This window comes from Camellia sinensis, chromosome 9, assembly GCF_055761805.1.
Source record: "Camellia sinensis isolate YWXY chromosome 9, ASM5576180v1, whole genome shotgun sequence".
Lineage (NCBI taxonomy): Eukaryota > Viridiplantae > Streptophyta > Magnoliopsida > Ericales > Theaceae > Camellia > Camellia sinensis.
Window position 1 is genome coordinate 81,187,228 of NC_138969.1, and position 24,236 is coordinate 81,211,463.

General features: G+C 35.3%; 1 protein-coding gene across 1 annotated transcript; it reads right to left on the bottom strand.

Annotated features, from left to right (window-relative positions):
* Positions 1–8,231: 8,231 nt before the first annotated feature.
* Positions 8,232–15,294, bottom strand: LOC114283548 (uncharacterized). Its single transcript, XM_082889175.1, has 7 exons — positions 15,274–15,294; positions 10,447–10,635; positions 10,262–10,316; positions 9,630–9,710; positions 9,400–9,451; positions 8,707–8,970; positions 8,232–8,298 (listed from the first exon to the last, which is right to left on the bottom strand). The coding sequence occupies exons 1-6, from the start codon at positions 15,292–15,294 to the stop codon at positions 8,937–8,939; spliced, it is 432 nt and encodes a 143-aa protein (XP_082745301.1). The 3' UTR covers positions 8,232–8,298; positions 8,707–8,936.
* Between the last annotated feature and the right edge of the window lie 8,942 nt (positions 15,295–24,236).

Genomic DNA, 24,236 nt, shown 5'->3' on the forward strand with positions numbered 1-24,236 from the left:
AATGTGTGAAGCTCTTAGGCCAGGGGCCACATTATGACGATTATAAACCGATTACGTTGTCCCAACAAGCTGTACAGAGATAGACTGATTACATGATTTCAGCATTAATTATGTTTACAAGCATACCAGTACTATTGTTCATTGAGCTTGGCTCACCCTGTGTTATGCCTGTTTCTGTAGGTAATCAACCAGGAGGTCGATCTTAACTCGGCATCGTCATACTTTTGTCAGCCTAGGCACAGCCAAGCTTGGGGTCGGGACCCTACTTTTGTGGAGTTGTTAGATGATGGCTTACACTTTTGCTATTGGCTTAAGTTATTATGTACTTAATAATTTTGTTATATACCCCACCTCGGGGTTGGATTTGTATATGCTTGTAAATAACTAACTCTCAAATGTATTTTGGCTTTTGATGTACTTGTCCTATGAAATGTTTATGATCCTGGCATGACTTAGTAGCTCAATGGATGTCATATTTTCTGGTTTATATCACTTATTATTACAGCTTCCAGTCAAGCCCCTCTATGGAACCAGGTTAAGTGTCCTTTTCTGCTTAGGTCATGCCCAAACTTTTAGGGGCAAGTCTGGGGCGTGACATCTACAGTGGGTCTTCTTGCTCTTTGAATAATTAGATTTGTTGTCCTATCTACATTTAGTCAATGACAGGTTACCTCAGGTTTGATTCCCAGCATCTTGTATAATGTCCATGCGAACACCTCAATGTTTTCCCTGAGAAAAGTTTCAAGTTTTCTTTCCTCTTCATCGGCTAACCTTGAGCCGAGAAGAAAGAATCGTTATTCATCTCCTTCATTTACTAAGATCTTCTTCAGAGTGCTTATTGACTTTTGTCAACTGGTTCTTTGCCTACATCTTCTAAGACCTCCTTGTCTTCTTCATACACCTCCATAGACTTGACATCTCTAATACTGAAGTAAACTTCATTACTGCCATGGAGCAATCTTTCACCTGAACTTGATCTCCTTGGATCTCCTCTATCCCAAATTTTGTTGGGAATCATAATAGCTGATGCAAGATTAAAGGGACAACTTACATTGCATGAAGCCATGGTCTCCCCAAGATCGCGCTGTAAGGTGATGGGGTGTTAATCACAGTAAATTTTTTCATCATCAGCTTTGTGCCTACCTATACATGCAAACTCACAGCTCTCAAGGGCCATGTTGGTGTTCCATTGAACCCAACCATTAGGTTATTAGATGGTTCTAAGTCTTCTTTCTTGGGGCTGAGTTCTTTGAAACACCCGACATAAAGGATGTCACATGAGTTGCCTTGATCGATCAATATCCTTTTAACTTTGCACCCTTTCATAAACAATGTAACCACCAGCACATCATTGTGTGGTTGTTGAATAATATCTATATCATCTTCAATAAATGATATCATTGGCCCCCGATGTTCTCCCAATCGAGGCCTCTTATGCTGCATCTGATAGACATGATGCACATACTTCACCCTTTGGGTCTCCCCCTGATCTCATTAGCATTCAACTGAGAGTGGATTGCATTAATGACCCGAATTTCTCAATCCGAGGTGTTACGGGCAGTGGTGGTGGCAATGCCCTGATTAGAGTCTGGTCTAGCTTGGCTTACTCTACTCTTGTCCTTTCTCAATTAATTAAATCCCTCAGATACCCTTGCCTGACAAGATCTTCTAAACGTTGCTTTAGTGATCGACATCTTTCTGTCATATGCCCATTCTCCCCGTAGTATGCACATGGCTTCATCTGAAATCTTCCCATTGACTGCCTAGGGATCTATTGAGGTGGCCTGAAGTAGGGTCTCATTTTTTTCCAAGATCCTATAAATCAAGATTCTGAATACAGTACTAATTGCTTATATAGATTTTAGCATTAGCTCTCCTTTTCTGCCTCCATTCCTCCTCGATGACTGGTTCCGCCTAGGTGAATTATTTATCTTCTCATGCTTGCTTGTACTTCCTTGTTTCGACTTGTCATCATTGGCCTTTGCATACTTCTCAGTCTTAACCATTTGATTCTCTATTAATGTCGAGAGAGTCTTGGCCAGGGATTGTCGAAGTGGGATATTGTCTTCTAAGCTGTTTTTGAATGAAACCACGACAAGTTCCTGGTTATAACGTGGTATTCAATTGTAAACCTCGTAATATTTCTTGGCATAGGCCCTCAAACTTCCGTTGACATCCTTCTTCATAGATATCAACGAGTCAACCCTCAAAGATTGAATGCTATTGGTGATAAAACAACCCACAAACATCTCGGCCAAACCATCTCTGCTCTTTATCGACCTTTTTGGTAACTTTAAAAACCAATCAGAGGCTATGTCCCCCAATGTTACTGGGAGCATTTTACATAAACGCATGTTGTTTCCACTGCATAACGACATTGCATTAAGATAAAGTCCGATGTGGACATTAGGATCAGAATTACTATCATACATATGGAACTTCAATATAGTAAACCTCTTCGGTGCTTTAAATTCCTCCAAATCCCTTGAGAATGGCGTCTTCAGCGTGTGTAGTGAGGTAACCTTGGTCATATTCTTCTTTTTCTAAAGGAGGTTCCGTAGATCCTCCTTAGATCGCCCTAGTGCTCCGTTGTTAACTAATTTTAACCTCCTCGGCATACTACTCCCTGTGCTAGGATTCAACCTCTTGGATCCATTAAGATCTAACATCTTCTCCACATTCTATTCTTGTTCATTCATTTGTTTCGATCCTGTAAACTATGACTGTACTTCCCTTCAGGTTTCACCACGGTTGACGTGTACTGATCGCCGTGTTGAGCCCCCTGGCGATCTCCCATTATGATGTTCTGACACTTGCTCCCCATTTTGGATACCAACAATGATGACCATGGGTGGGAATGGTGGTGTCGACTACAAAACCTAAGTATGTACCATGAACTTCATCGTGGTTTGCAATTCTGTTACTTTGTTGAACATATCATTTACCTTCACATCGTGATGTAAACATCGATCTTTCTAAATCTGGACATCGTTCTCGTTACAATACTTCTCTTAGCCCCGATCTTGTACCCTATCATTGCCCTTCCTTGGGTCGTCTTGCACCCTTGGATTTTAGCCGTTGATGGCATCATTTTCTTGCGAATCTCCTTCAAAGTTTTCTCTACCGCTTTGGCTAGTTCCTACGCCAAGATTAATGTGCTTTCTATCTTCACTATATAGGTCGTCTCTGACCTACGGATTCTGCTCATCGTGTGCATCGTTGGTCATCTATTCCGACTAAGTCCCCACAGATACACATCCTCAAAGGTGTGTACATAGCATTACCCAACACTTTATTATTTGGAGAACTACTTAAATTTATTTAATTTTAATAATTAATTTTCACATAGGACATCTTTCATAGCCAATAGATTTTATCCAGTCTTAATCATCAATCATGTTATATAGGACATTTTTCAAATAGTTTTATTAGATAATATTTTTCATAACCATAAATTTATACAATCCTAATTTTTAATTATGACACTTTGAGATATTTTTCAACTAATTTGTTTTATTAAATAAATTCTCTCACCAAATGATATCTCTAACATCATTTCTATAAGTTCCCCACATCAATACCTAGTTTCTGTTTGGTTAGACTTCTCTCATGTTCACTGAGCATGAAAGAACTTAGGAAGCCCATAGGATCCATCACAAGTCCCGTTTCTATAATTTGAACCATTCATTTTGAAAGGCCTTCAATGTATATCATCAATGAAAAAAATTAGACTAATCTGATAATTGTTACCTTTTCATTTTACCATATTTGTTTTTAAAAAAAACAAATGACCTATTTTTAAAATATATTTGTTGTTTATTTTTTTGGAGACAAATACGATAAAATGAAAAGGTTACAATTATTGGATCGAACTACCTTTTTTAATGAATGATATACATTGAGTGGCCTACAAAATGAACGGTTCAGATCATCAAAACAGAACTTATGGTGGCCCCCATAAACTCTTCAAATTCACTCATATTGAGATATGAACATGAAAGAATTCCAACCCTTTTTAAGAAAGGGCACCCGGTCCATAAATCCAATTTTGGATTTTCTTTGCCCCAAAGGTCCATACCCTAAAATACTTTGTCCAAAAGGATAAACTCTTGCAAAATGACTAAACTACCCATGTATGATATATATTGTTTTCCAAACCCTAACCAAACCAGCCATTCTCTCCAACATCTCTCTCATTCTCCATTAAGGGTGTAAATTTGGGCCGGCCCATGTTGGGCCTTGCGGGCTCCTGCCAAAATTTGGATCGGGCCGAATCGGCCCACAGGCTAGAAAATTAGACCCAAACCTAGACCTAGAGGGTATTCGGGCCTCGGGCCAAGACTCAGGCTTGGGACAGGCTTGGGTGGGCCTAAACAAATTTTTTTTAATTTTTTTTTTAATTTTTTCTACCAAAATTTTATTATTTTCCACTAAAAAAAACACTAGGCCACAGGCCAGGCGGGTAGGGCCTTGGGTCGGGCCTTGAATGGGCCTTAAGTAGGCTTATGTGTCAAGCCATAGGCCGGGCCAAACCGAGTTTCAAAATGATGGCACGGGCCTAGGCTCGAGCTCAAGCCCAAACTGGCCTAAATGGGTCGGCCCCACTCCGGGCTGCAGGCCATTTTTACACTCCTATGCTTCATCGTCTCTCTCTTTCTCTTACCGCTCTATCTCCCTCCGCTTCATCTCCCATCTCCCTCATCTGCCGACACCACCACCTCTATCACCATCTTCGTCATCGCCAACACCACTACCTCCGTAGCCACCGATCTTGACTCTTTCTCTCTCTCTCTCTCTCACACTTTCTTTCTCTCTCTCTCTCTCTCTTTCTCTCTCTTTCTCTTTCTATCTATCTCTCTCATTCCCAATCATCGACAGTGGCGATCAGGCTGGAGGACTACAAGCACAATCCAGTTCACTACGTCATTGCCCTCAACTCACTGATCCAACTTAGATCCAACCAAATCTCTTGTGCTCGACCGCCGCGATGATATATCTGAGCGATGTGTTTGGTGAGGTCTCATCGGAAAGCTCCAGAAGACGGCAGATCTAATGTTTTGTGTGATCGTCAATCTTCAAGGTACATTTCATTTCCAGATCTGTCTTTGTTTTATATATATATGCATGTATCTCTTTGTATGTATATGAAGTTTTGTTGGATTGGATTGGATAGTTGATTGTTTTGTTCTATGAGTTGTAATTCTGTGATTTTGTTGCTTTCATTTTTGGAACACTTTTTGTTTGATTGGATTTTTTCAATAATAAATCACTTTAATTACTAGTTTTGGTTTTGTTTCTTTATATATATATATATTTATATTGGTCTAATTTGATTAATTCAATCTATATTTTGTTTGTTTGTTAACATTACTAGGATAATCACTTTAATTTGTTTATTGAATTTTGTCAATAATAATTCACTTTAATTACTAGTTTTGGTTCTGTTTCTTTGTGATTTTTTTAATTTTTTTTTTTGTTTCGTTTGATTAATTCAATCCATTTTTTGTTTGTTTGTTAACATTTCTCGAATCATTTATTAATTTGTTTTTATTTTTTATTTCGTTTAGAAATGTTTCGCTTTGTCTTCTCTCTGATTTACTTGTCAAGATTTAGGTTTACCAGAGTTGTGTGGGTGTTCTGTATCACCGAAAAGACATTGTCGATCAGAGAAGCGTATGTATATATATGTGTTTGTGATTGTTGATCAAAGAAGTGTTCTCTCTCTCTCTCTCTATGTATATATGTTTGGTATCTGTATGTATATCTGGTTCTCTTTTTTGTAGTTGTTATTGATCACTTCTTGTTGTTGATGATAGTGAAACAGATCTGTAAGAATATCAAATTCACAGATCTATTAGACCTCTCTCTCTCTCTCTCTCTCTCTCTCTCTCTCCCCCTCTATCTGTGTATGCACTACAAAAAAAATTGTTTTTTGCGACGGTAAAACGCCGTCGCAAATACCCCAATTGCCGTCTCAAAAGGTTTTTGCGACGGTAAAATGACTTTTTGCGACGGCAAGTGGGGGTCGCAACAAAAGGGGTTGCAAAAGGGTTTTAGCGACGGCAAGTGCCGTCGCCTTTGCTTTTGCGACGGGAAAATTCTTTTTTTGCGACGGCAAATTTCTGTCGCCAATAATAGATGAAAATCTGATTTTTTTTGCGACGGCACCGTATTGCCGTCGCTAAAAGGGTTTTTTGCGACGGAAAAAATACCGTCGCTAAAAGTGTATTTGAAACAGCAACCTAAGCCATTGCTAATGACTATTATCGACGGCTATGACACTGTCGCTAAAGGCCTTATTTTTCAATAATATTCCCTACCTTTTGCGACAGTAGAGGTGCCGTCGCAAAAAGCCTATTTCAAATTTCTTTTTGAGACGGGATGTTCTGCCGTCTCAAAAAAAATTAAAAAACAAAAAACAAAAAAAAAACCTGTAATAAAATTATTAAAAATATAAAAATGACTTATATTAAATGAAAAATAACTATAAAAAAAAAAATAATTATATAATAATTAAAAAGTCCAATATATAAATAAAAATTCATCTATAATTAAAAAACAAGTTATATTCTAACATTAACAATTCCATCTTCTAGTTAAATGTAAAATACCACTGAAACACTGCAACATAAAAACAAAGCCAAGGGCAAAAAAAAAACAAAAAAATGTACATAAGATGGTCACTAGCTACATTAATACTAGAATTGCTTTAATTACATATCATATAAGATTAACCCAATCCATGCCATGATTGCAATTGTTTTCTGGCACATAAAAAATATTTCCAAACCCTTCCATCCCAAACTCCCCTAGAAAAGGTGGATCCATGGCTTCCATGGAGAACAATGAAGTCGGGCTGTTGCTTGAAACACCATCGCATCTGTCCAGTAGCCTCTGTATCTCCTTCTCTGCCTCGGAAAGCTGTTGAGGTTGAAGAAGATACAACAAAAGAGCCAACTCAGTATCTAAAAAATATACTTGAATTTAAAATTCAAGGCTTCAACCTAACAGACATGTAGCTCTATAAATTTTGAGTTGAAAGAACAAATAAAAGGATTGAAGAATTACTCCAAGAGAACAAAACTCTATAGGAAAAATTGAAAAATATTCATCAAATGATAGTAAATCAGAATAGGAAACAAAATTAAATTAGACTTCCTTTTTGAAATTGCAAACTAAGGGTTGACGAAAATTCACAATTTTACGGCACTCTAGAAAGATATTTAGTACATTAATGATTATTGTATGAGATGATGATCAAGAATACTCATAGCCATAGTTTATATATATATGCTTTTCTGCAAGTTGTGAAACAGAGTAATTATATTTGATTTAGTGATATGGTGACAACAAAGAGTAAAACGTCAGGCCTAAAGGATTGTCATCATTTGAGCAACATTTCTTCACCTATTAGTAAGGACTGGGGAGTTTAAAACTAAACCAATGAAGATGTTTACCTTAAGACGGACGATGAATTAAAAAATGTAGAGAGGGATTTTAATAAACTTAAACTTCAACATAGGTGATCTTGGGCGAAAGAGATCAACTATTTGAGATGGTAAAGAATTGATAAAAAAAATTCTTTGATAAATCAATTATATATTTAAAAAAAAAAGAACATAATTGAACAAACATCTGCCAAATGCATTTTTTCTTCTAAAGAAGGCCACACTAAGCTCGCACAGTGCTGTATGTCAAAGACACAAGCACAAGCTCAAGCTCAGCCTATTGGATACATACAACTGCCACATTAACAGAAAATAAGTGTGCTAATAACATGATGAAAAAAGAACAAGAGGTACCTTAAATATGTACATTGATTGAATGATCATCGGCCTCTTGTAGTCTAAGGATAAGAGTAAGCTTGATAGTTTCTCCGAGCAAGAGAATTTTTTGAAGACTGGATCAATCTCATGCAGCGCAACACAAAACATACAATATGAGTGGCAATACAATGTATTCACCCAAAAAGAGTGGCAATATAATGCCAACCAAAAAGGCATAACAAATGTCAGTGTACCATCCACTCATATCCTCTTTTCGATCATTTGGATTGTCATAGCAATTCATTTACTAACTTTATTAGAATCCAAATAAGATTATTGAAATTTAAAGATATAAATGAAAACATTCAAAGTAATTATAGAATTTAAGGGGATGACAGAGATTATATGAATTCTCCACATACATACATCCAAGAAGGAAGAAGAAGAATAGTATTCCCCACATACCATGTCCAACTTTGTTAATTGAGAGTTGCTTCGGTTGCTTTACGTTACCATCTTCATCAAATGCTTTCTGTGTCCAACAATACCAAATGTCAACATGGCCATGTAGCCAACATTCTACAAGGGCTACAACTAAAAAAGTCACTGAAATTAAAAAAAATAAAATTTTAAATGGAAAAAAGGTGGGGGGAAATTAAAATACTGCTTGATTAGAATTCTAGAAGTGAACCTGTTTCACAGCACAGCAGCAATCAAAGCATTTTTAACTCTTTAAAAAGAGTACAATAGAAATACTATCTACACCGTATCTAAAAGTTAAAACAAACAATGATTTTTATCTAGCTAATAGATTAAAAGAATCAAATCAAACGTAGAACCATGATCTCATAAAAATAAAATTAAAAAATTAAAACAAAACAAAAAAAATATTATAAACAAAAAAAAAAAAAAACTAAGCCATCTTTCATAGTACTACTACCTATAGAAACATGACTGCAAAGCCCATATCCATTTGCCTTGCACCTGGTGGAGGCATTGTCTGCCTTGCACCTGGTGGAGGCATCTCCATTTGCTCAACAATCCTTCGAATCTGGGGCTCAAAGCCCATATCGAACATTCGATCAGCGTCATCCAAAGCCAAATACTTGATCATCCGAAGAGAAACTCTTGCCCTCTCTATCATATCTACTAAGCGCCCCGGTGTGGCAACTAATATGTCCACACCCCTTTCCAGATTACGGAGCTGCATAAGCACAGGTTTGCCCATTTACCCACAAAAACAGAAACAAAAAAAGTTAAGTGCATGGAATGTGTTGGACACAAGTAAAAAAATCAAAGAAATCATTGATATTTCACATTTCACAACCCTCAATCTGGTCTTCTACATATTAGAATTCTTGCAACACTCCAACTTCAATTGCACAAGAAAGAAATCCAAAACGTCAAATCCAAGGGAAGGAAATACAAATTAGCACTATAAACTAGTCAAAGAAATCATGTATTGGATGCATGAGCAAAACTTCTGATTTTGTATAAAGAAATTAACGTTGATTGAAGGAAATGAACTTACTAGGCAGACACAGTTTAAGTGAATAGATCTACTATGATTTTTGATAACTTTCTACTCTCTTTTCAGAGTGTGACACAGGAATAAACAATGGGGAAAACTTACAGGACTCTTTCATAGTAAGATTCAATAGTAGGTCTCCAAGATGGAAAAACTTCTGGAATTTCCTAGCCAGACAACACCAGAAATAATGTTTTCACCTTAGGAATCATGTACCCATTGTACAAAATGTATGCTAAATGACAGATCACAAAATGCAAGAGAAATGAAATTGTTATATGAGGACACATTAAGAGAACATAAACAAATGAAAGCATACGAAATTATTAAAATACCTTCTGAAGGCCATTGATTCAGATTACTATGACTTGAAATGCTTTCCAGGGGACCAATATAGAAACTTTCTTTTGAGTCACCTGTACTCCAATCAGTAGAAGACAGTCAACCCCAAGTTCTCTTCTCCATTACACCAATGAAATATGTATTAATGAGAAAAGAACCGATTAGAGTTTCTAAGCTGAAATATAACTAAGTATGTAAACATTCAAGTCCAATGGGATGTCCAAACACGCCCTAAATGCACAAACATGTAACTTGATTTTAATTTCTGGGTACTTTTGTCTTGATTTGCATATATAATATACCAAATCTGAAAAAAAAAATTAAATTAATTAAAAACAAAAACACAGATTCATATTTCAGATTCAGATTTAGATTTCAGAATTAATAAAATTAACATACAGATTTCAGATTTCACAACTAAGATCAACATTACACAGTGTGAGACACAACTAAGATCAGATTTCAGATTACACAGTGTGATCAACTAAGATCAACATTTCAGATTCAGATTAACATACAGACATTACAGACATCACAGAATGAGGGAGACATTACACACACAGATTCGATCGGTGCAGTGTAGAGATGAGAGATCAGGGAGAGAGAGAGAGAGAGAGAGACTTACCTGTGAGACAATGTGAGTCTATCGGGGCGAGAGAGAGAGAGAGACAGAGATGAGACTGATCTGATGAGATGAGAGAGTGAGGGAGACAGATTAGATCAGAGATATATCTGATATATATATATATATATATAAAACAACCATCGGGCCGAGAGAGAGAGAGACAGAGATTGAGAGAAAGAGTTTACCTGTGAGTAGATCGGCGGTGCGATGATCGGTGCGAATCGATGAGATGAACAACGAGAGAGTGAGAGAGTGATCGGTGCAGAGATGAACGAGATCGGTGCAGAGATGAACGAGAGGGTGAGAGAGAGAGAGAGAGAGGCGACTGAGAGAGTGATGTAAGGGAGACGATTAGATTTAGGGTTTTTTTGGTTCTAAGAATTGGGGGGGTTTTTTTTGGTTCTAAGAATTGGGGATTTTGGGGGGCGCGGGAATGGAAAAAATGGGTTTTTTTTAATATTTTTTAAAAAATATTATTTAAAAAATAATATTTAAATAATAAAAATAGTATTTTCATTTTTTTATTTTGTAATAGAAAAAAAAAAATTTTAAAAAAATTCATCATAAATGAATATTTAAATAATAAAAATAAATAAATAATATTTTTTATTTTTTTTCGTTATTAAGGTTGAAAATTTATTTGTTTCATATATATTTTAATGAAAAATATTTTTCACTAAAATAAAAATGAGGGGGGATGAGAAAAAAAAAAAAAATCATAAATGAATATTTAAATAATAAAAATAAATAAATAATAATTTTCATTTTCTTTTCGTTATTAAGGTTGAAAATTTATTTGTTTCATATATATTTTAATGAAAAATATTTTCCACTAAAATAAAAATTAATTTTCTGTAGTCAATGAAAAATATTTTTCTGCGGCCTACTTTTTTTTATTACTAAAAATCATGAACTAATTTTTTATGGTAGAGGAAAAAGAACGGCCGCAGTAGTGAAGGTGGTGGACAAGAGATGATGGTGGTGGTGGTGGTGATGGTGATGGCGAAAGAGATTAGTGGTGAAGTTGTGGTAGTGGTAGTGTAAATGGAGTGGCAGGGGTGAAAGAGAGGTAATGGTAGTAGTAATGGCAGTAGTGGCAGTGGTGGTAGTGGAGTGGTGGCGATAGTAGTAGTAATGGTAGTCGTAGAGGTGAAATGGCGACAGTAGAAGTAATGGTGGTAGTGGAATGGAGAGCGTAAAGAGATGAACGATAGAGAGAATAGAAAAATAGAGAGATAGAGAGAAAAGAGATGAGCGAGAGAGACAGAGAGAGAGAAAAGAGAGATAAGCGAGAAAGACAGAGAGAGAAAAGAGATGAAAGAGATAGAGAGAAGAGAGATGAGCGAGAGAGAGACATAGAGAGAAGACCAAGGAGAGAGATAGAGAGAAGAAAGATGAACGAAAGACACACAGACAGACAGACAAACCGATAGATAGACAAACAGACAGAGAAAAAAGAGTGATGAGTGAAAGAGAGAAAGAGAATAGTGGTGGCAGTTGAATGTCATTTGCAATAGTGGTAAATGTGGTAGAGAAGATGGGTGGTGAGAGAGAGAGATGAGTAAGAGACGAATAGAGAAAAGAGATAGAGAGACAGAGTGATGAGCGAGAAAGAGACAAAGTGGTCGCTAAAAGTGCATTTTCTTGTAGTGGATCGATAAATCGATAGGGAGCTCAATAAATAAAGAAGACAGATAATTCAAAACTCTGTTCAAAACTTAATTCAAATCAATTTTTTAAATATTTTAAATATTTTAAAAATATTTTAATTTTGTAAGAGACAGATAAAGAAGAGAGATAGAGTGATGAGCGAGAGAGAGAGATAGACAAAGTGGTTGCTAAAAGTGTATTTTCTTATAGTGGATCGATAAATCGAGAAGGGGCTCGATAAATAGAGAAGATGTGAGTAAGAGAGTAAGCAAGGCGAACATAGTGAAGGAGAAATAGACAAATGGACAAGTAGACACAGAGAGAGAAAGAAGAGTGATGAGTGAGAGAGAGACAAGGAGAGAGAGATAGACAGAAAAAGAGATAGAGAGAGAAAGAAAGAGAGATGGAAAGATAGAAAAAGAGAGAGAAACAAGAGATGAGCGAGAGATAGACAAAAAAAGAGAGAAATAGAACGAAAAGAGATGAGCGAGAGAGAGAGACACAGAAAAAGAGAGAGACAGAAAGAGAAGAGAAATGAGCGAGAGAGATAGAAAAATAAGAGAGAGAGAGAGAGAGAGAGAAAAAAAATGAAAGAGATAGAGATAAGAGAGATGAGCGAGAGAGATAGAGAGAAGAGAGATATGCGAGAGACACAGAGAGAAAATGAGAGAGAGAGAGAGAAACAGGCCGACATAGAAGGAAAGAGAGATAGAGATAGAGAGAAATGAATGAAAAGAGATAAAGAGAAGAGAGAGAGATAGAGACAGAGAGACAGGAAGATGAAAAAATAAATGAAAAGAGAAATGTTATATCAAAAGAGTAAGACGACATTGTTTTTTTAAATTCTTTTTGCAACAGAAAAATACCGTTGAATTTATTCAAACCATTTTGTGACTGTGTATATATGAAGCTATCTCAAAACCGCAACACTATGCTAGGTTGGAGTTTTCCAAAAACTCTTTTGAGAAAATTATACTTTCTTGTTTTCCGTGTTATATTGTTTTTACTAATTTTTTTAATATTTTAAGTATTTTTTTAAATTTTTAGACACACTTAACATAAATACACCTAAAAATTTTAAAAATTGTAAAAAAAATCTTTTAAAAATTCACTAAATACCAAAAATATAAAAAAATACAATAATTCAATACATTTTTTTTTTGTATTTTTATGTATTTATTAATTTTTAAAAATATTTTTTCATAATTTTTTTTATTTTTTAGATACATTTAAGTAAGGTACATCTAAAAAAAATATTTAAATTTAAAAAATATTCACTAAAAAAAAAAACACGAAAGCCACTTTTTGTGACGGTAGAAAATGCCGTCTCAAAAAAGCAGAGTATTTGCGACGACACCATTTGCCGTCTCAAAAAAGCAGAGCATTTGCGACGGCACTATTTGCCGTCTCAAAAAATAAGAGTATTTGCGACGGTAAATGGTGCCGTCGCAAATACTCTGCTTTTTTGAGACGGCATTTTCTGCCGTCGCAAATAGTTCTGTCTCATATACCCAGTTTTCTTGTAGTGATGTATAAAAACTTCAACGGATAAAGATAAAAAATTGAATAGATAGAAAAAATTGAATGGAGAAATGTTTTGAACAGGTAGAGAAATTTGAACAGATAAAAAAATTTAACAAATAAATTTAAACAATTAAATGAAAAAATTAAATATATGATAAACTTTGGACAAATATTTGAATAGATAAGGAATTTTAACAGATAAATATTCTAATAGATATATACAGATTTGACAAATAGTAAAAAAAATTAAACAGATAAAAAAATATTTGAACATATAGTCAAAAAAAATTAAACAGATAGATTAAGGGATAAAATTCACCAAACTATTTCACAAATAGACCTCTCACCAACAAAAAAAAAATATGTACTAAACTTAATGCCTTAGATAATTGTTAGATTGCATTTTTTACCAAAATATTTGAATACACCAATTGAAAAGACTTGACTTCATCCAATAATGGAAAACTATCAACTAGTGTCTTTTGGGGTTTCTAATTACAGACCATTGGTTAGTTTTGGAATTACAACTCAAATGGAACGATTAAAACAAATTACGAATTAGAGGGAATCACACATGAATTACTAAAGTATCACTTTCCTTTCCTTCTCTCAGTGCATCTTCAATGATAAAAGTCAAAATGACTTTACCAAGTCATTTTTTGACTTGCTACATTACACAAAATTTACTTTTTTTTACTATACCATTTGAATGATAATTTGTCATTTTGAGACAATCAAATGTTAAATTGAACTAACTTTTAACAACTTGCCTTTTACTATTATGTTGTTCTGATTTTTTCTACTAACCAACCATTATTTTTCATCTAACTTTTTGTTTTTTTAATTTATAAATTACAAAATATTCATAAAATACTATATTACTACAACTAGTAAACTAAAACAACCCCCCTCATCCCATTGACTCAATTTAATTCTAATTTAACCTTCACACACTAATTTTTGATAAACTTTCCTTAGTCTTAACACTAATTTTTCATAAGTTTTGCTAGTGTTGACACTATCGACACTCATTTATGATAAGTTTTGCTAATATAGACACTAATGTTGACACTAAGGGTTGGTTTGGGGTGTCCTAAAAAAGTATATTTTTTGTCTTTTTACGAAAAGATGTGCAGAAAAGTAGAGAGATGATGTGATGAAAAAAAAATAAAAAGATAAAAAAATGGATTATATAGATTATGCCAAACCTAGCCTAATTTTTGATAAGTTTTACAAGTGTTGACACTAATTTTTATTATTCTTATTATTTTTTAAGGTTTTGTGATTTCAAAAAAAAATAAAATAAAATTATAGAACGTGTAAGAATTCAGTGATGAAAAAATAATTGGATTTTGATAGGAAAGGTGATGTGGCAACAAATAACTTTGCCAAACTTTTAACCAAATTTAGTTCGAGGTTCAGCTTTGCCATTTTTTAGCAAGACATTTGGCTCACCATTGGGGCAGTAATTTTTTCAACTCAAGCCACTTTTTGACTTTGGCAAAGCACTTGGCAAGTTGGCACAACCATGGGAGTTGCTCTTACATCTACAACTTTGGCCATCAATTCTTACCACCACTCCCTATGACTCGCAATCCATCCCTCACCGTCCCCCACCACTCTAAACCCTTCCTCTACCAATTTTCGCCACTCCCCCCCAACCCTTGCCATTGGAACTCCAAACCCCTCCAAACCCTTCTCGTTGTAGCATCACTCCCCTCCCTTTGTTTTCAATAAAACCAGTTGGGTGCAAGTCTAAAGTGTATAGGGTGAAAGTCCCATATGTGTGGGGTACAAGTTAAAACTACGCATTAGCAAACCATGCCCACCCAACTCACCACTGCCATTTCCTCCACCATCTCTCACCACCTCCACCCCCACCCCTCTTCCACCCTTTTCAACCATCTCTACATATTCTCCAACCACTTTCGCCGCTCACATACCCATTCTTGTCACCGCTGTCACTCCTTAGTTACCTCCACCACCCTCAAATCATTCCTACCTAACTCAAGATGCTTCCAAACCCTAGCTACTCAAATCCCATTACTCCCTCACCTACCCGCATCCAAAGATGGACTTAGAAGGGTGCAAGAGGGAGCAACCGCCCCCTCTGTTTCAAAAATACCTTTTATTATACTAGTCTTAGCTAAAATTATCTACATATTATAGAGACTTACCCCCTAAGTTTTTTTTTTTTTTTTTTTAAGAAATTTTAAGTGGATGTCATTCTATCTCTATGAAACATGGAATCAAAATGCAACATTTAAAAAAAAATGGAAAAAAAATAATAATAAAAGAAATTAATTTCTTATAACTAGTACTAATTGCAAGTCCAAGTTTCTAAAAAATAGAATAAGGTATCAACTTATTCCTTAATCACGTTCATTAAGAAAAACATTGTATGAGATTTTAATATCAATGCTATTATAGACATTTTTAATGACATGAAAGAGTGTAGAGTACAACTCAAAATGCCTCATTTCAATATATATGTTGTTTTCTAGTTGCTATTTTTGGTCACTAACTGTGGATACAAAAAACATATTTTATATATATATATATATATATATTCATGTTATTTTCACCTTTTATACTAGTAGAAATTCATATTATAATTTATACTTTCTTCTTAAAACTTTTGTTACTATATATATATATATATATATATTCGCTCGCTCTATATGAAAATCATGGATTTGTCCTTGCCCACATCCAAGGGCGACTCTAGGTATAAGAGTGGGTGTTCAATTAAACATCCTAGATTAGCTCAAAGTTGTATGTTAAATACCCTAACCCACTTTCTTGAACACCCGGCCTAGTTGAACACCTACCCCGCCCATTTCTTGAACACCCAAACCAACCTAACCCATTACCCTTTAATCAATTTATATGCTTTATGAAGTGAACATACAGCATATTTTGGAACTTTGCTTCTTCACCCTATGCAAAGTACTTCTTTGACAAAATTCTATGATTTTGCAATTCTCAACAAGTGTACTACTTGAATGTTAAAGTTGATCAACAGTTTTATAATTTATCTCAATTTGAATTAAAGAAGATTTATTTTTTATTTTTATCATGCTAGTGATAATATATATATATATATATGTAAATTTTTGTATCTACATTTTATTTTTTGAAATAATGATATCAATATATTAGAATTTTATTTTATTTTTTTGTGTGTGATTTGAAAAGTCTACAAACATTAATTTTTTTAATTTCTACCTAAAAAAATTTTCTAAAGTACCCACTGTGCACACCCTAGAAAAAAATTATGGAGTCGCTACTGCCTGCATCCCTTTCCTTTGCTGTTGGTAACACCAATTGGATGCAAGTTCACTTAGGCCCCGTTTGGGAATATGTTATTTTAGTTGGCTATTTAGCTTTTGACTGTTTTAGCCTAACTAAAAAAGTTATGTTTGAAATGATAGTTGATTTTATTATTTTTTTTTATAGTTGATTTGTTGATTGTGTGAGAAAAGTTAAATAATTATAAGTTTGACATGATATTTTGTTGTATTAAATATTTTAAGCTATTTTGTCTTTATTAACTATTTTAGCTAAGTAGCCTCTAACCAAACAAGGCCTTAATGTGTGTAGAATACAAATCTAATATGTGCAAGATGAAAATCCAAAATAGCCTTAAGAGAAAATCCGTCCATCAATTTGACAAAACCACGAATCCATAATTATATCTCCATATGTCACTTCTACTGAAATTTAAAGAAACTTCTCATTGACCAATAAATAGTTGCCCACTGCCCTACGTTATATTGTGCTATAGTTTTCCTCAATAATTTTTTATCATGCCCTTACATGACAACCCTACTAAAAAAAAAAATGTGAAAATACTAATGGGTTTTATTTAGTGACTTATATATTACTTATTGCAACAGGTCTAACTACCATTGGAGATAAGATAACAACATTTTTTGCAATAACTTTAATTAAGTCTGATCATGATCAAGACTAAACCAAGTGTTAGGTTTTTGTAATTGTAATCTCATTTGACAAAATATCTTTCAGTTGTAATTTTATTAGCACTTTTCTTTCAGTGAGGATGTGAGTGTTTAGATGCGAATTCAACCCGAATTGTGCCTATATAGAGGAGTTTGTAATCTTGAGCTTTCATGTTTGCCACTTCGCTGATTATTGTAGCTCGACTTTTTCGCGCCTCATTTCGGAAGTTGAATAAGCCCTACAGTATCGGACTCCCGTAGTTCTGAATCTGATTCTACAAGTGCAATGTGAAATAGATAATCACCAAAGAGTCCCAATCCGACAAATCTTTTGAAAAATCGACTTTGAATCAAATTGCTAAAAATAGACTGTTTTGCCAAATACAGAGTCGCTACCTAAATATTTTTTTGGGAAAATTTAGGAAACCCATGACTCGTGCCAAAGGCCACGTGTCCGTCATCACCAAGATTGTCTTGGCTCAGGAACTTAGGTACGAGAGGGGAAGGTCATGAATTGAGCACCCTTGCTCACTTGATCAAAAATCGGCCTCTACTAATCATGATATGAATCTTATGTACCTTATATACTCTTGTCCCGGTTTATTAGGCTAGCATTTACTATGTGATGCACACACACACAAGTATAGACTAACTTGCAAGAATTGGAACACTTGATTCATGTTCGTTTGCAAAATTGTTTCGAATATGTACCACTTAAAAAAGTGATCGTATATAAACATTACTCAAATTATTTCAATTCAAACAACTAGCCTTCATCCACAAGCATTCAAGCAGTTTATCATTTCAGCAATTAGCCTCATGGCAAGCATGCTAAACATGGCAACAATCACATTCTGTAATTATGCTAAAGTGAGTAAAAGCTCACATAGTACTCCAAGCCAAAAGAAAAATAAATTAGACAAATGCATGATTCCTAACTATGCAATATGACTAATGCAACGCACACAATATGCAACTAATAGGCTCGGCTACTAATGTGGCATATGAATCAATTTGATAACATGCGGTCTAAGCACGTATTCAAAGAAGTATTTAAACTAACAATACAAGTTAGAGTGATGAACCAAGCTTCGATGCATGCAATACAAGTGGATGCAAATCATGAAGTATGCTAAACAAAACATAATACTTTAATCTAACCATCGTAAGCAGTTAAATAAAAGAGAGAAAGACGTAGGTGGAAACACATACACATTATTATAACATTGTGCCCTCACGAAGGAGAGTCCGAATGAACTAACTAGCTAACTAATTAAAGCTAAGCCAATACAACAACAAATGAATAATTTAGCTAACTACTTAACTAATGATTACAAACCGAATTAATAAACTATTCTAGCTAATTAAAATAATTACAACACGAGATAAATTAGCTATTCTAACTAATTAATTACAAAGCCACTATGTTAAGCACAATACTAATGTATTAATAACACGGATCCCGATGCTCGATGGAAGGCCTATGCATGAATGCTGTTTTGACCTGAAAAAGTCAATGTTTCTGCTGCTGAATGCCTCTGTTGCACAGTGGATCACATGCGTTGATTTCTATCTCCAAACTAACTCTGTTCTGTTTCCGGAGAACATTGCTTCATTTTGCACTGGTGGCCGGTAGAGGGCCTGCCGGCCACCAATAGGAGCCTGCCGAGCACTGATGACAGAACTTCCCTACTGCAACAGAGAGCAAATAGAGTAGAGACAATGTATTCTCAAGGGTTTGTTTGCACAATGTACTCCTCATTATCATGAACAAATCAAAGGAGTTGTAAACTTGATTCACAAACCACCAATGAATGTAATTTCATTGCATGATGGCTTGTGAACCAAAGGGTGCAAGTTCAATAAATGCAACAAAACAAGACTCTTAAAACCACCTCCCTATCATGAAAGATCGATGGAAATAGTTGACAACGAATCTTGAACTGTTTTCATCACTAATGAGTATGAAATGACTCAAGACTCGAGGGTTCAATTAATGTCCGATTGAACCCAAAGAAGTTGTTATCTTGCTCAGTTTTAATTCCAAGTTTTAATTACTCCATTTTAGATTACCATCCATTCTTTAGTCAATTGAGTCCAAAGGAGAAGTTAAGTCCTCTAATGGAAAGAGGGCTCAAACCAAGAGTTGTTTTCGGCATGAAAGAGACATCATACCATTGGTAATGAACCCCCAAAGGGATTAAACCATTAAGCATGACATCTCAATCTAATGCTTAAACAAACAAGTAGTTTGAAACCACTTTCAAAGCAAAACAAAAGTCAAGAAAGGAGGGAGATTGCAGAGGTGATTAAGGGTGATTACAAGGATGGAAAGCCGTAAATAAACACAATCAACTCAAATAAGATGGTGTCTAAAGCCTAAAACACTAAACTAATGAGGACAATTACACTATAAGTATGCAAAACAAAGCTCAAATGCATCAAACACTTAAAGACAGTCCTAAAATAGTCTGAAAACAATCCTAAAATATGCTGAAATTAAGACAAAAATAGCTAGAATAATATGCTAAATATGGAGCATGCTAGACTAGTAAGCAAAATGCAAGGAGGGGAGGCTAACCCCTCCAATTTTGGACTCCAAAACATGATTTTAGCTACTAAAATAACTCTAAAAAATAGTGTTTAAAAGCTTAAAAAAGATAGTGCAAAGGTAGGAAACACAAAGGGAAAGGCCTTGAGAGAAAAGTATAAAAAAGAGTGAACCACCTCTCAACCTTTATTTATAGCCCAAAAACAGTTGAAAAACAACAAGAAAAAGAGTAGATAAAGCAAGTAAAGAGACAAAGCTTTATACCTTTGAAGAGGAGAACCAATTGTAGGCAACAAAACAAAGCAAACACACCTTCAAGTGCTCAAACAAGGCTCAAAGATACCTTAAATCAAATATGGAGAGGTTTGGTTAAGAGTGTATAGGCAAAGGTATAGAAATTTGTAAGAGAGAGAGAGAGAGAGAGAGAGAGAGAGAGAGAGATAGAATTATAGAGAGAAAGGAAAAATTTTGCTCTAAAATTTTTATAACCTTAAAAGATGAGAGGGAGGTCATCTATATATAGAAAACATGAATTTCCCTCAAGAACATCCAGCCATACACGTGGGGGTAGATGCAAGCATCTATGCAAACAGCTGTCACAGCTGTCACAAAATATCTGCAAAAGACATTGGTGGCCGACCAGCCATCACTGGTGGCCGACAACCAAGAGTGATGGCCGATAGCCCAAATAGGTGGGCAGCCGACCACCAGGGGTTGCAGGCTTGAAGATGAGTGCAAGGTTTGAAAGGCTTAAAGCTGTGGCATTCTGCTGAGGACTTTGAGCAGTTGACAAGCATGTAGACTCATCAATGTGTGTGTAAATGATGACGTCCAAGTCGCAAGGACAGTCAAAAATGGGATGTCTACAATTATGTACGGGGATCGAGCTGAGGATGGATTTCTCAATCTTCCTAGAGTTGGTAAGGTCAAAGAAAATAAGGTACACCCTATTTTTATTTGTTATCATTGTGGTATGTATATTCATATTTGCCCTTATTGTTATAAGTTGTATGGGAGAGTGTCTCATAGAAGTGGAAGAAATTCTAACACCTCGTGGCGTATGAGATATTTCATTAGTCGTAATGAGATTAAGGGTAGGTAATTGAGGATATACATATGTAATTCCTTTTTGTCTTCTTAGTGGATTGTTTTGTGATTTTGGTCCGTGATTTTTTTTTATCACAATCGGAGGTGCTCTAATTGTGATTTTTTTCACGTGTCGATTTGTCTTGACAATTTGATTGAGATTGCTATTTATTGTTTTAAATTTAAACATAATCACAAATCAATATCTCGAGGATTTTAGATTTCTCAATTGGTATCAGAGTGGACCGCTCAATCTTTGTTTTTCAAAACTATTGTAGCGAAGATCTTGTTTAATTTGCGATAATAGATTCAATTTGTGAGGGGAATTCTACGGTTCGACCACCCCTACTTGACGGATCTAATTATTCTTTGGAAAGCTTGGATGAGAGCATTCTTGAAATCTATTGATGAAAAAGTTGGCAATCCATCATGTGTGGGTGGACCGAACCAATGATTACCATTGGTGGAGTAACATTCCCCAATCCAATTGATAAATGGGACACAACTGATTACCCAAAATAGTAGATGGAATAGTAAAGTTATCAATTCTCTCTTTTGCATCGTCACACGTGAAGAGTTTAGTCGTATTTGTAATTGTGAAGTTGTAAAAGAGGCTTGGGATATCTTACAAATTATTTATGAAGGCACTCCTTCTGTTAAACGCTCAAAATTTCAAAGGCTCACTTCTAGTTTTGAAACCCTTTCGATGAAAAAGAGTGAGACCTTTGATCAGGCCCGGTCCTGAGATTTTCGAGGCCCAAAGCCGATAATCAACTACTAAATTTCTGGGGCCCTTCACATTTATTTTTTATTGAATGAAAAAAAAAATTGAGGTAAAGGACAAAATATTTGTATTAAAATCACAAAAAATACTTAGAATTTTTTTTTAATTAATTGAATTAAAAAAAAAATTACGTGTGCTTGTTGTGCTGAGATCAAAATATTTTTTTAAATCAAAATTCAAAACAAGAGCACCACCATTTAACAAAACACAAAACTTTTAAATTATGTGATGTGAACTATTAAACTTTAATAAATTCTTCTTAATGATGTAAATACCAATATTATAATAGCAATTAATTGTGCAAAAGACAAGATAAATATTTAATTAATTGAATAGAAAAAAAATAAATAAATAAAAAATTTACCTGTTTGCTGCTGCTCCGTCCCTATGCTGCTGGTGTGCTATATCAAACAAATGTAGGGAATGTTGGATTAATAGAAGATAGGGTTAGGAATTAGGAAAAAAAAATGGGCCTTTTAAATGGTTGGGCTGGGCCTTAACTATTGGCCTTTTAATAGGTCAAAAAAATTAAGTTAGTTTGGGCCTTTTTAAAAAAAAAAAAATTGGACTTAAAACATACCCAATATATAATACTAACTTATAATAGGAGGAGGCCCCTGTTTTGGGCCTATTTTGAGGGGCCCTAAGCCATGGCCTTGTGGGCCTATGGCCAGGGCCGGGCCTGCCTTTGATGAATTTTATTCGAAGTTGAGTAACATTGTAAATTCCGACTTCAATTTAGGTGAAAAAATACCGGAATCCAAAATTGTGTGAAAAATTTTGAGGTCCTTGCCTGACCGGTTTCAACCAAAAGTTACGGCTATTAAGGAGGCTCAAGATGTTGACAATCTCAAGCTAGATCATTTAGTTGGAAATCTCTAAAACTATGAGGCACACATGAATTTCAAAAAGTAACAAAAAGATGATATTTATTTTAGTAGTATTCATAGAGTTGGAAGGGATTCCGATGAGGATTGTGAAGTTGATTCCAAAATTACCTATGCTTTTCTAAAACAATTTAAAAAGTCTTTTCTAAAAAAGAAGCCTAATCTTTTGGAATCAACTCCAAAGGCAAAGATAAGCTCAAAATTGATTCTACAAACAAAAAGAAGAAAGGAAAAATACAAGAGAACTCTCAAAGAGTCCAATACTATGAATGCCAAGGACTTGGCCACTTTGCTCAAGAATTCCCTAATCGTTTAAGGAAGAAGAAAGCTTTCGCTATCACTTGGGATGATGAATTAGATTCTGATAAGGATGAAAGTGACAACAAAGCTCAAGGCGATGAGGGGCATGAACAATGTTTTGCTTTCATGGCGGTTTCTGGAGCTAAAGGATGAATGAAGTATCCCAAGACGTCGGTTGAGAATATCACTGATGATGAATCCTCATGGAGTGATGATGAAGAGCTTCAGCAAGATTATGAAAGGTTGTACAAGGAATCTTTTAACTTATCTAAATTGAATGACAAACTCACTATCAAACTCAAGGCATGTGAAAGTGAGAATGTCAAACTAAATGAGATTTCCGAGGCTAGGAATGATGCCTTCAAGATCTCTAATGATCAACAAGCTCTTTATGCAAAACTCTTGACTTGTGAGACGGAGAGAAATGAGCTACATCAAATCTATGCAACATATGAAGAAAAGATTGAAACTCTTGAGATGTCTCAAGTTGCCTTGAAGAGCTAGTCATCAACAAAGAGCAAGAGCTCAAGTGTGCTATGGCTACCATTGGTCTTTAGAACAAAGGATCAAAGACTTTGGACAATATCATTGGGTCTCAACAAATGCGTTATGACAAAAGTGGCATTCTGTAGACACCCTATTTTTTACCGTCCTCAAGACTTGGACGTCATTGTTTGAACACTCGATGATCACCCATCCTCGTGTTCATTTTGATTCTCTGAAGGTCTCGGCTGTGCGCCTTGCCTTGGAGCCTCTCAACTTGTCTGTTTTGTGCTTGGTTGTGGACCAATAGCTTGTGGCTTTGTTTTTAAAGGAAGCGGGTGGCATGTTGGCCATCCCTACAACCCATCGGCTAGGCCCCACGCCTATCGGCCAGGCCCCATGCTTATCAGCCAGGCCCTCTTTCTATCGGCCATCAGTGATGGCCGGTCGGCACCTTTAATGGCTGGTCGGCCATACTTTTTGGCCGAGGCCCTTTTCTTTGCTTTTTCAGATATTTTTATTGCCAGCTGTGCTAGCTGATGAGCATAGAACTCATCCTCCATACACGTGTATAGAGGGATTGAACCAAGCCTCTAGCTTGTTCAACAAGCTTGAGACTTAGATTTCTATAAGAGGGGAGGTCCCTCTCCCTTTCTAGAGGTTCAGAAAATTTGCATAGAGATATACATATCCCTCTCTCTCTCTATTTGCACTAGTTTGTGCCCTAAAGTGTGTTTCCTCTTCACTT

Coding starts and splice junctions, on each gene's coding strand:
- LOC114283548 (XM_082889175.1), bottom strand. CDS start 15,294: ATGGTGGAGGAAATGGCAGTG. Junction 10,636..15,273: donor TGGTGGAGGAAATGGCAGTG/GTGAGTTGGGTG, acceptor CCCAATTCTTAG/AACCAAAAAAACCCTAAATC. Junction 9,452..9,629: donor GAATCAATGGCCTTCAGAAG/GTATTTTAATAA, acceptor AGGAAATTCCAG/AAGTTTTTCCATCTTGGAGA.